Here is a 14,170-nt window from a genome sequence, read left to right as displayed (position 1 = left end):
TTTAGTCCCTACACTCCCTGAAAATGTGCAGAGCCCTGACAGTTACTCCCACACTCTGGCTTCTATGGATTCTGAATGCTATCTCACACCAGTGTCTCCCATACACTCTACACCCTCTAAGTTATGATTCCTGGCCTATTGCAATTGCACAATCTGAAAATGTGAACCTCCTAAATCTCCTACACGACCAGAATGGATTATTGCATCTTGTCCAACTGTGTTATGTCGTCTGCTCACACTCTATAACAGAAACACTGTATAGCACGCTCCTTTATGTGGGTGATAACATTGTTTTACCCTGACAGGTCTCCAACTGGGCTTACTATATGCGTACGACTATTTTGGAAACTGATTAACATGTTGTTGCACAATCCGACCATAGATAGCTCATGCAACACACATGATATTGCCTTTAAACCATCCATTCAAGGCTGCCTAAGATTAGAATTATTGACGACAGGGAATGTAACCGTAGATATGTAGACTTGCTTTGCCCTTATTGCAAGGCAATAGCGACTTGTCGGGTGGGAGGGTTGTGATAGTGTGGCATAGTGGACAATTTACAACATACATATTAAATGTCCAGAGATGCCCTTCTATTGTTCTTCTCAGGCTAAAGAACCGAGGGAGAAACCTGTTGCCATGTCTTGACGGCGAGCTACTCCTGCCTCTGGATGAAGAATGACCTGCACAATCGCTGCCGTTGATGAATCGCGCTCACTGTCGTTCAATGAATATAGCCACATTCAGATTTCCTCTCACTGTGTCATTGAATCAATGCAGGTGGATGCAGTTTCCTATATGCTATTGATTAATAATAAACGTTCTCTCTTATTGTCACCTTGATACTGAGAACAGTTGCCGTGCACCCGTGCATGGTGGGTTCCATCACATCTCATGCTTTCGGCATCATTCCCTGTAAAAACTCTCCATGCATCATTTAATGCTGTCGTTACCTCCTTTTGCAATATCCATTTCCACCTCTAGAAGGACCACACTCCCTACCAAGTGGAAGTGAAAGAGAGCGAGCAAGAGGGAACGATAGACAGAAAGATACAAAAGCTAATATATGGAGGTGGAACGAAGAGAAGATCAATTAAGCGATGCACAGTAAGGTAGGGATACTTTTAGTGTGACTGACTAAGTGACTGTGCCTCGGATATGGTCTGATTACCACAAAGGAGAATGACTATGATGAAGGAGATGGACTAGGGCAAAGAACTAGAGCTGGACATATACGAACTGGGTTGAGTAAAGATAAAGCAGACAGACTAGGATGAAGGAGAAGGAGGGTATGTCAAAGGATGAAGGACTGGGATAAAAGGCAAAAGAGAAGGACTAAGGTGCAGTAGGACTAGATTAATGACTAGGATGAAAGACTAAGATAATGAGAAGGAAAACGATTGAGAACGAGGAACGAGCAGAACACTAGGATGAAGGAGAAGAACTAGAATGGATGAGAAGGACTAGGATGAAAGAGGAGAAGGAAGATGAATGAGGACTACTAGGATGAAGGAGAAGAACTAGCATGGACGAGAAGGACTAGGATGAAAGAGGAGAAGGAAGATGAATGAGGACTACGAGGATGAAGGAGAAGAACTTGAATGGATGAGAAGGACTAGCATGAAAGGCTAAGATAATGAGAAGGAAAACGATTGAGAACTAGGAACGAGCAGAACACTAGGATGAAGGAGAAGAACTAGAATTGATGAGAAGGACTAGGATGAAAGAGGAGATGGAAGATGAATGAGGACTATTAGGATGAAGAAGAAGAACTAGAATGGATGAGAAGGATTAGGATGAAAGAGGAGAAGGAAGATGAATGAGGACTACGAGGATGAACGAGAATAAATAGAGTGAAAAATGAGGACCAGGACAAAGAACAATGATAAACGAGAAGGACTATGACAACAGGGGATGTTACAAAAGATTATAATGAAAGGGAAAGACTGGGATCAAAGACTAGGAAAAAGGACAACGACTAGGATGAAAGACAAAGCAGAAAGACTAGCATTAAGGAGACAGAGAAGGATCAAGGACAAAGTATACAGGCCTAGTAAAAGGGATGAATGACTAGGGTGAAGGGAAAGCAATATAAAAAAAGAAAAGACTAAGATAAAGAAATAGGACTAGGACAAAGGAAGAAGACTACAATAAAGGACAAGGACTAGGGCAATGAGGAGGGTACGGGTGAATCAGAAAGATTAAGAGCTACGATGAATGCAACGTATTATGGGAAAGGATGAGGATTAGGATGAAGGGGAAGTACTACGAAAAAGAAGGACTTTCGTGAGGTAGATCTATGAAAAATCAGGAGGAAGGAGAAGAAATATGACAAAAAAGGACTTTGGTTAACTACTATTCTGTAGGTAAACTATGTCTGAGGAATATGACAAAAGAGAAAGAGTGTGATGTAGGAGAAGGGGTAGGATTAAGAACTATGTCAAAGGCGAAAGAATTGTATGAAGGACTATGATGAAGGTGAAAGACTAGGATGAAGCATTAATATGTAGAAAGATGACTTACATGATGGATTAAGATGAAGGAAAGTATTAAGAGGAATGGTCATGATTATGGAGACAGACTTTAAGAAAGAACTACAATGAAGGGCTATGATGCGAGAGACGTACTAAGATGATGAAAGAGAAGGACAAATAACTATAATGAAGCACTTTGACCCAGGGAGATGGACTGCGGACATCACATACCAGGTGCAGGTGTAAAGGTCTCAGTAACTTTATGTGGTGCTGATAAAAGCCTCATATGCTTTGTAGAGCTTCCATATGTAAGGCACACCTTCATCCTCGCTGTGCCATCCCACAGAATAATAGATACATTACAATCTACTAATGCCCATAAAACAATTTCATTGTCAATTCTTACAAATCTTACAAATTACATGTTGTCTCAATTCTACCTCCCCAAGGTAATAGCATTGGGTTACAAAAACTATGAAGTCAATACTAATCAAGACAACACATCGGCCAACGCCTGTTTCACAATGTGGGTTTCAATCTGAGAATTGCCCCACTATTTAAAAGCATTTTCAGGAACGTAAATAACTTTTTGTGACATATTAGTACATTTCGTCAAAAGTGTTTCTTAATCAGTTGCTTCATAATAACAAAAGTAGTTGAACCAAATTGACTGAACAGATTAAGACGTAGAAAAAAGAGAAAGTGAAAAGATTATATTAAAACATTCATTCGCTTTGAACACAGATAGTCTTTGCATGCTATAGCTTAGTTTAACAAAAACACGTATTTAGAATTTGTCAAGTGATGATCAATTCTAAAAATGTACAATGTGTAATTCCACAAACTCTTATTTTATAAATATTGGAATTTGATTGGCTAATCTAATGTTACTGCTGCAAGTCGCAGTCAGCTTGCCACGCAAATCACTGTTTTCCTCTTAATTAAAAAATACCTTAGTATTCCATACATTGTTTGTTAAATTAAATTAATTCAGTTTTAATGAAATCCTGGTGGAAAATTGGCTATTTGATTTGTTCAAAGATGACAATTGATTGTGTGACTATGCACCTTCAAAAAACCAAAACACACAGGGATCCACAAAACTGTTCTCAACTGGTTCGAATCGTACCTTCCTAATCACTACCAATTCATCCAAATGAATTCCTCCAGATCACCAACTCTACCCATTGCCTAAGGAGTCCGGCAAGGGTCCTTTTTTTCCCCAGTGATCACCAACCTTTACATGGGACCACCTGGAATGCTCCTCGCACGATTCACATTCACCAATACATAGATGATTCACAGCTTTCCCTGAAGATAGTCTCCATTGAAGACTTCCACTGGCCCATGGCCTTCCTCGAATTGATGCATTCCTGACTATCCAGTGCTTACCTGAAGCTCAATCCCTCCAAGTCCTAATTCCTACTGCTGAGCAACACCATTAAGCAGCATGCCATCCAGACCATCCCCTGTGCTGTGAACCTTCAGGGCTTCACAAACCGACGTCCACCACCACCAAGGCCCTTGGGTTCCATATCAACAGTCACCTCTGATTCATGGAGCAAATAGCACGGAATACACACACAGCTTGGTACCAACATTCCCTCCTGCAGAAATCCAAACACTTCATACCAGCAAACAAATTCCGATTGGCTATCCAAGCTTTGTTCCTAAACCTATGCCATCCTGGAAGGCCTGCCAACAACCATTCAGGCACCCATGAGATGTGTCCTCCACACTCTAGAATTGCTCAAAGGACTCTGCAAATCTACCCTCTGACCCCTACCCTCATTGAACTGCACTGGCTCTCGCTGCAAACGCCTGTCACCTTCAAATCCTTCTGGAGCAGCTACAAGGCTGTCATCTCTGGTGATCTGCTGTTCACCAGAAGCACAGACATGTGGTGTAGACAGGGAAACCTGAAGACATGCCTTCTTTGTCTACACACCCAGACTCTGGAGCCTCCTTCCCATCCACACCAGGCACTCCCTGCGCTTCTACATTTCAACGAGTTCAAGGAGTTCAAGACCCTCTTCCTCAAGGAATGGCTCATCCCTAACATCTAGGTCCACACAGCCTCCTCTCCTCACCTAACCTGATACTGGGCAATCTGCTCCCCCCTGGTTGCCTGTGGATCACATGCTGTCATATTGCCCCGTTATTAGCTACCCGCTCATTTGTATTAATTCCTTATGATCTGCGTGCCTCACCGTTGATATACTATGAATGCCATATCAGATCATAACGTTATTTCGTATGTATACGTTTTGGCCGAGGCACAATTGTACACAGCCAAATTGATTGTGGTCTTTTCGGCTGCAAAACCAAAAAATTGGTCGTTTCTAAAAGACCAAATTGATACTCGCCAAATTTGGCCAGTTGGACCATACGGTCCGTTAGAAACGTACAATTTGGGTAATGCCGTTATTTCCTGCTGAGACTTGTGTAGCTCTGTGTTGTTTTCCGAAGCTAGGTCTGGGCTCAATAAATACATTAATAATAATAATGCCCAAGTAGAAGGACAAGGACTAAGATAAAGGATCAAGATGAAGGAGAAGGGCTATGTTGAAGGGGAAGAATTAAGATGGAGGACTATAAGAAAGGAAAAAATACTACAATGAAGGATTTTACAAAGTCCCCCGCATTTTTCTAAAGGCTGAAAACAGTTACATATGGCACTCTTGTTCCCCCACTAATGAAGCAAGGATACCTAAAAGACATAAACTACTCCCATTAGTCAAGGCTAGTCCTGGGTGCAAGACCCTTTCCAAGCTACCAGTGCACTAGGCCAGATTCGTTCTAGATACCATTCCCATGTCCAAACCTCTGGAGAGACAAGGTAGATCCTGCAGTGTAATGATAAAGCATACCCCAATTAAAAGAGTCTTCAGCTATGTCCACACAAACCTCAACTTCAAGTGTAGGAAAAGATGCTCTTCTCCTTAAGTGAAAACATTTCCCTTCCCTAGGCACTGGTAGCGTGTGCTGCAACTTAACCACTAACAACCTAGATGCACTCTGTATCACTGGCATGGTTCACCCCCACCTCCACACACATCCTGGATGCACTCTGTATCACTGGCATGGTTCACCCCCACCTCCACACACATCCTGGATGCACTCTGTATCACTGGCATGGTTCACCCCCACCTCCACACACATCCTGGATGCACTCTGTATCACTGGCATGGTGTACCCCAACCTCCACACACATCCTGGATGCACTCTGTATCACTGGCATGGTTCACCCCCACCTCCACACACATCCTGGATGCACTCTGTATCACTGGCATGGTGTACCCCACCTCCACACACATCCTGGATGCACTCTGTATCACTGGCATGGTTCACCCCCACCTCCACACACATCCTGGATGCACTCTGTATCACTGGCATGGTTCACCCCCACCTCCACACACATCCTGGATGCACTCTGTATCACTGGCATGGTTCACCCCACCTCCACACACATCCTGGATGCACTCTGTATCACTGGCATGGTTCACCCCACCTCCACACACATCCTGGATGTACTCTGTGTCACTGGCATGGTGTACCCCCAGCTCCAGAAACATCCTGGATGCACTCTGTATCAGAGGCATGGTTCACCCCCACCTCGACACCCATCCTGGATGCACTCTGTATCACTGGCATGGTTCACCCCCACCTCCACACAAATCCTGGATGCACTCTGTATCACTGGCATGGTGTACCCCCACCTCTACACACATCCTGGATGCACTCTGTGTCACTGGCATGGTTCACCCCCACCTCCACACACATCCTGGATGCACTCTGTGTCACTGGCATGGTGTACCCCCACCTCCACACACATCCTGGATGCACTCTGTGTCACTGGCATGGTTCACCCCCACCTCCACACACATCCTGGATGCACTCTGTATCACTGGCATGGTGTACCCCCACCTCCACACACATCCTGGATGCACTCTGTATCACTGGCATGGTTCACCCCCACCTCCACACACATCCTGGATGCACTCTGTATCACTGGCAAGGTTCACCCCCACCTCCACACACATCCTGGATGCACTCTGTGTCACTGGCATGGTTCACCCCCACCTCCACACACATCCTGGATGCACTCTGTGTCACTGGCATGGTTCACCCCCACCTCCACACACATCCTGGATGCACTCTGTATCACTGGCATGGTTCACCCCCACCTCCACACACATCCTGGATGCACTCTGTGTCACTGGCATGGTGTACCCCCACCTCCACACACATCCTGGATGCACTCTGTGTCACTGGCATGGTTCACCCCCACCTCCACACACATCTTGGATGTACTCTGTATCACTGGCATGGTTGACCCCCACCTCCACACACATCCTGGATGCACTCTGTATCACTGGCATGGTGTACCCCCACCTCCACACACATCCTGGATGCACTCTGTGTCAGAGGCATGGTTTATCCCCACCTCCACACACATCCTGGATGTACTCTTTGTTCGATGCATGGTTCACCCCCAGATCCAGAAACATCCTGGATGCACTCTGTATCAGAGGCATGGTTCACCCCCACCTCGACACCCATCTTGGATGCACTCTTTATCCGATGCATGGTTCACCCCCACACACATCCTGGATGCACTCTTTATCCGATGCATGGTTCACCTCCACACACATCCTGGATGTACTCTGTATCAGAGGCATGGTTCACCCCCACCTCGACACCCATCCTGGATGCACTCTTTGTCCGATTCATGGTTCACCCCCAGCTCCAGAAACATCCTGGATGGACTCTGTATCAGAGGCATGGTTCACCCCCACCTCCACACACATCCTGGATGCACTCTTTATCAGAGGCATGGTTCACCCCCACCTCCACACACATCCTGGATGCACTCTTTATCCGATGCATGGTTCACCCCCACCTCCACACACATCCTGGATGCACTCTTTATCAGAGGCATGGTTCACCCCCACCTCCACACACATCCTGGATGCACTCTTTATCAGAGGCATGGTTCACCCCCACCTCGACACCCATCCTGGATGCACTCTTTGTCCGATGCATGGTTCACCCCCAGCTCCAGAAACATCCTGGATGGACTCTGTATCAGAGGCATGGTTCACCCCCACCTCCACACACATCCTGGATGCACTCTTTATCAGAGACATGGTTCACCCCCACCTCCACACACATCCTGGATGCACTCTTTATCCGATGCATGGTTCACCCCCACCTCCACACACATCCTGGATGCACTCTTTATCAGAGGCATGGTTCACCCCCACCTCGACACCCATCCTGGATGCACTATTTGTCCGATGCATGGTTCATCCCCCAGCTCCAGAAACATCCTGGATGGACTCTGTATCAGAGGCATGGTTCACCCCCACCTCCACACACATCCTGGATGCACTCTTTATCAGAGGCATGGTTCACCCCCACCTCCACACACATCCTGGATGCACTCTTTATCCGATGCATGGTTCACCCCCACCTCCACACACATCCTGGATGCACTCTTTATCAGAGACATGGTTCACCCCCACCTCCACACACATCCTGGATGCACCCTTTATCAGAGGCATGGTTCACCCCCACCTCCACACACATCCTGGATGCACTCTTTATCAGAGGCATGGTTCACCCCCACCTCGACACCCATCCTGGATGCACTCTTTGTCCGATGCATGGTTCACCCCCACCTCCACACACATCCTGGATGCACTCTTTATCCGATGCATGGTTCACCCCCACCTCCACACACATCCTGGATGCACTCTTTATCAGAGGCATGGTTCACCCCCACCTACACACACATCCTGGATGCACTCTTTATCAGAGGCATGGTTCACCCCCACCTCCACACACATCCTGGATGCACTCTTTATCAGAGGCATGGTTCACCCCCACCTCCACACACATCCTGGATGCACTCTTTATCCGATGCATGGTTCACCCCCACCTCCACACACATCCTGGATGCACTCTTTATCAGAGGCATGGTTCACCCCCACCTCCGGACACATCCTGGATGCACTCTTTATCAGAGGCATGGTTCACCCCCACCTCCAGAAACATCCTAGATGGACTCTGTATCAGAGGCATGGTTCACCCCGACCTCCAGAAACATCCTGGATGGACTCTGTATCAGAGGCATGGTTCACCCCCACCTCCACACACATCCTGGATGCACTCTTTATCAGAGGAATGGTTCACCCCCACCTCCACACACATCCTGGATGCACTCTTTATCAGAGGCATGGTTCACCCCCACCTCCACACACATCCTGGATGTACTCTGTATCAGAGGCATGGTTTACCCCCACCTCCACACACATCCTGGATGTACTCTTTGTCCGATGCATGGTTCACCCCCACCTCCACACACATCCTGGATGTACTCTTTGTCCGATGCATGGTTCACCCCCAGCTCCAGAAACATCCTGGATGCACTCTGTATCAGAGGCATGGTTCACCCCCACCTCGACACCCATCCTGGATGCACTCTTTATCTGATGCATGGTTCACCCCCACCTCCACACACATCCTGGATGCACTCTTTATCCAATGCATGGTTCACCTCCACACACATCCTGGCTGCACTCTGTATCAGAGGCATTGTTCACCGCCACCTCCAGAAACATCCTGGATATACTCTTTATCCGATGCATGGTTCACCCCCACCTCCACACACATCCTGGATGCACTCTTTATCCGATGCATGGTTCACCCCCACCTCCACACACATCCAGGATGCACTCTCTATCCGATGCATGGTTCACCCCCACGTCCAGAAACATCCTGGATGGACTCTGTATCAGAGGCATGGTTCACCCCCACCTCCACACACATCCTGGATGCACTCTGTATCAGAGGCATGGTTCACACCCAGCTCCAGAAACATCCTGGATGCACTCTTTATCCGATGCATGGTTCACCCCCAGCTCCAGAAACATCCTGGATGCACTCTTTATCCAATGCATGGTTCACCCCCAGCTCCAGAAACATCCTGGATGTACTCTGTATCAGAGGTATTGTTCACCCCCACCTCAAGAAACATCCTGGATGCACTCTTTATCCAATGCATGGTTCACCCCCACCTCCACACACATACTGGATGCACTCTTTATCTGATGCATGGTTCACCCCCACTTCCACACACATCCTGGATGCACTCTTTATCCGATGCATGGTTCACCCCCATCTCCAGAAACATCCTGGATGTTCTCTTTATCCGATGCATGGTTCACCCCCAGCTCCAGAAACATCCTGGATGCACCCTTTATCAGAGGCATGGTTCACCCTCTCCTTCATGCACATCTTGAGTGCACTCTTTATCAGAGGTATGTTTCACCCCCACCTCCACACACCTCCTGGATGCACTCTTTATCAGAGGTAGCGTTCAAGCCCTCCTCCACACACATTCTGGATGCACTCTTTATCAGAGGTAGCGTTCAAGCCCACCTCCCACACATCCTGGATGCACTCTTTACCAGAGGCATGGTTCACCCCCACACACCTCCTGGATGCACTCTTTATCAGAGGTAGGGTTCAAGCCCACCTCCCACACATCCTGGATGCACTATTTACCAGAAGTAGGGTTCAAGCCCACCTCCCACACATCCTGGATGCTCTCTTTACCAGAGGCATGGTTTATTCCAACCTCCACGCACATCATGAATGCACTCTTTATCAGAGGTAGGGTTCACTCCCACCTCCAGACACATCCTGGATGTCCTCTTTTCTCAGGTTAGAGCATCCAGCACAAGGACTATAGGGTGTACGTTACTTACCTGTAACTTGTTCACCAGCTTGCGTCTGAGATGGATGCATATGCTCATGAATATTCCCTATCGTCAGGCTGGGAATCCTCAGTAAAGAAAAAACTGTTTAACTTTCGCTTTAAAACTGTATTTCTCCTCTAAACCAATCACTGTCCTCTGGGTCATACTGCCTCCATCCAATGACAGTCATCTCCCTAACCCTCACCCCTGGTGGCCATCTTCAGATGTGGTAAGCATGTGAAGTGGCAGTATTAACCAAGAAGAGCCACAGAGGGGAAGGAGGGAGGGTTTGCATGTGAATCATTGCCAGACCCATGCTGGAGAACAATAGTTACAGCTAAGTAACTTAAACCTTCTCCAGCATGGGGTCTGGCATGGATTCACATGCTCATGAATAGCAAATACACAGCAGTATATATACACAACGACGGGAGGTGGCAAGGCTCAACATAAGCAATAACACACTCACCTCTGGAACAGACTCATCTCAAGTGAACAGGTTGCATAGCACCGCATGGCCAACTCTGGACTCCTCCCTAGAATCCCTGTCAATGCAGTAGAACCTCCTGAAGGAGTGCGTGGACCTCCACGTAGCAGCCTGCAGATGTTGAGCAGGGGCACACCAGAGAGAAACACTCTTGTTGCTGCAATGGCTCTGGTGGAGTGAGCTCTCGGCTGGCTTGGCGGCGGACTGCTCACTAGTCATGACAATGCATGATGCACCTGGAGAGCCATCTAGAGATGCAAGCCTTCAACAAGGCTCTTCCCTGATTCACAGGTCCAAAATTGACAAATAGCTGAGAAGTCTTCCGAAAACTCTTCATGCATGCCACGTAACACTTCAAGGCATGAGCAACATCCAGTGAATGCTAGGCCCTGTCCGCTGGTGAAGATGGATTCAGGATGACGACAGGCAACACCAAAGGCTTCTTCAGGTGGAACTCTGATGGCACCTTTGGCATAAAGGTGGTGTTTGTACGCAGTACCACCTTTGAAACGTGGAATGATAAGTATGGTTGCTTGCAGGGCTGGGATCTAAGCGGGGCCTGATACAACAGATCAAAAGGAGCCCCCATTGAGCTTAGTCAAAACCACAATGAGCTCCCAAGCCAGGGCAGGAGCCTTCACTGGTAGAAAAGTCCTGAAGAGTTCTTTGAGGAACTCCCTGATTAGTCTGTGCGACCATAGATAAGGGCTACCCGGCACACTAGTGTAACGGGATATCGTAGCCTGGTGCAGCTTGATAGAGGCATGAGCCAGTCCAGCCTTGGCCAAGTAAAGCAGGTATGGTAAGAGCTGTGGGGCTGTGACATGCAGCGGGGTAATCTTCTGAGCCCGGCACTACATGGAGAAATGCTTCCGCTTATGGCCATCGCACATCAATCTTAAAGAGGTCCTGGCCTTGGTCAGATGTCCTTACACTCCACAAGTAAAGCATAGTGTTGAAACTCTAGGACTGCAGGAGCCAGGCCCTGAGGTTCAGCAATGCTGGGTCGTGGTGCAGAATCATTCCTCCCTCTCTGAAAGGTCCGGAAATATTGACATGTTGATGGACACAATCTCCGTCACACGTAGCAGGTCTGGATACTATATTTCTCATGACCATGCTGGAGGGATGAGTATCACCCTGCAGTGACACTGTCTGAATGTGTTGATCACTCACAGCAGGAGTGGGAACAGAGGAAATGCATGTAAGAAGGGTCCCTCCCACGGGAACGAGAATGCATCCCCCATGCTCACCAGCTTTGTGAACCTGATGGCAAACTACTGACACTTGAAATTCATCACCGTTACAAAAAGGTTGATCTGGGGTTGACCCCATTCATGGAATAGAAGATCCACCTGGTCCTGGCAAAGCTCCCACTCATGGCAAGAGCGTAGCTCCCTGGTGATCGTGTCTGAAATGGTGCTTGGTGCCCACTAGGTCAAAGGGGACTAGAAACATATCCTGATGAATGGCCCAGTGCCACAGATCTGTGTCCCTCCATGGAGATATCCAGAGAGCGCGGTCCGACCTGCTTTGGGATGTATGCCATGGTGGTGGTGTTGTTCATGAAGATCCTCACCTCCTTGCCCTTCTTGACGGCAGGAAAGATTTGAGGGCGCAGAAGATGGCACGATGCTCCAGGACTTTGATGTGAAGGGTCTTTTCTTCAGGCAGCCAGAGGGCTCTGGCATACAACTGTCTACTATGAGCTCCCCAGCCTTCCAGAGAAGCATCTGTGATGGCTGTCACCTGGTGAGGAGGGACTTGGAATGAGAGTGCATGCCTCACCACTGTACTGCTCATCAGAACTCCTTGTCGAGGGCGATTTTGTCCATCCAGGATCCAGAGACTTGCAGCCATCTTGCATCCAGAAACTCCTGAAGAGGTCTCATCTGTAGCCTGCAAATAAGGATGAGGTTGATTCAGGAGGAACCCATGCCCAACAGCGACTTAACAGCTCGCACAGTAGCCAAGCGCGCTGACGACAGGTGCTGCACCTTCCCCAGGATGGCTACCACCCTCTCTTCCGAGGGAGTCACCATGTAAGCCACTGTGTTCAGTCATATTCCCACAGAGCATTGTGCAATGGCTCCAAGCAGGACTTTGGATAATTTATGGAGAATCCCAGATGCGTCAGCAGACGCATGGTCCTGCTGTGTGCTGGCTCGCCAGAGAATGGGAGCAGGGTCAAACTAGCCAATCGTCCAGGTAAGGGTAGCTGTGAATGCCCTCGAGAAACAGATGTACTGCCACCAGAGCCAAGCACTTTGTGAAGAGCCTCAGGGACGATTTCAGGCCAAAGCGAAGTGCCTTGAACTGATAGTGCTGCCCTTGACCACGAACCGCAGGAACTTGCGGTGCTTCCTATGGATGGGAATGTGGAAGTAGGCATCCTCCAGGTCTAGAGATGCGAGGAAGTCGCCTCCTTCCAGTTGGCCGAGCATGTGCTGCAACGTGACAATCCTGAACTTCCGGGACTTGTTGAGGTGCGGCAGGGCCAGGATCGGCGTGCACCTTCCTGTATATCTGGAGTACACCTCATAGCCCCAGAGGTGCTGGGGAATGGGTTATATTGCCACCTTTTTTAACATGGCCTGGACCTCCTAAAGCAGCTTTGCCACATGCTGATACAAGGGAACTACGAGGACACCTGTACTGGAACTCCAAGATGTTCCTCTGTCTGAGAGCCTCCAGCACTCATCTGTCGGTGGTGATGGTTTCCACGCGCTGATGGCAGTCATCAGCCGGCTTCCCACTGGGGTGCACGAGTGAGGGCCTGAGTCCATGGCCGGTGCAGGCCTGTTTAGGTCCCGGGGCGCATGCCCTGCAGGCAGTGCTGGTGCTGTCCTCCGCTGCCGTATGCCTGCAAGCAGCTTCTGTACACATCCTGTGTTGTGCAGCGGGAAGGCTTCCGATAGGAGGTGGTGTAGTCCTTGGAGGATCTGCCAAGTTTTCCCCTTGAGGAACGAGAAGACGACGGCCAACGTTGCTGCAGGGTGCCCAGCGAACGTGCCATCTCCGTGTCAGTCTTGATGATTTGAAGAACCTCGCCGACTGACTTGCCAAACAGGTTTTCTCAGTTAAATGCCATGCTCAACTCCTTAGACTGAACATCCAGCCTGAAGTTGGTGGTTTTCAGCCATACCTGCCGATGAAGAGTCACTCCATTTCCCATCTGATGGAATCCGGTGTCTGCGATGTACACTGCCACTGTAATGGCATGGTCCGAGGCCACCTCCCCCTCCGGGAACAGCTCAAGAGCTTCTGCCTTTTTGTCGTCAGGTAGGAAGTTGAGAATAGGGCCCAGCTTATACCATAGCTTCCTGTCATAGTGTGACTAAATCAAATGGCCAGAGCATTAGTGGATTTAATGGTGCCGTCAGTCGTAATCCTAGATAATCCTCTTCCCTATCACATCAAGGTTATTTCCCTCCTGGTCC

At 48.5% G+C, this 14,170-nt stretch overlaps 1 protein-coding gene across 1 annotated transcript in view; it reads left to right on the top strand.

Moving 5' to 3' along the window:
- LOC138522745 (candoxin-like) overlaps window positions 1-755 on the top strand; it is a 141,053-nt gene extending 140,298 nt beyond the window's left edge. Inside the window, exon 4 of the mRNA XM_069635402.1 lies at window positions 613-755. Coding sequence (XP_069491503.1) covers window positions 613-651 — 39 coding nt within the window. The 3' untranslated portion in view covers window positions 652-755. The remainder of the gene's footprint in view (window positions 1-612) is intronic.
- The last annotated feature ends 13,415 nt before the right edge of the window (window positions 756-14,170 follow it).

Source organism: Ambystoma mexicanum, chromosome 1q (assembly GCF_040938575.1).
Source record: "Ambystoma mexicanum isolate Mex_15411 chromosome 1q, UKY_AmexF1_1, whole genome shotgun sequence".
In the NCBI taxonomy this organism is placed as follows: Eukaryota; Metazoa; Chordata; class Amphibia; order Caudata; family Ambystomatidae; genus Ambystoma; species Ambystoma mexicanum.
This window is presented reverse-complemented; position numbering and strand designations above follow the sequence as displayed.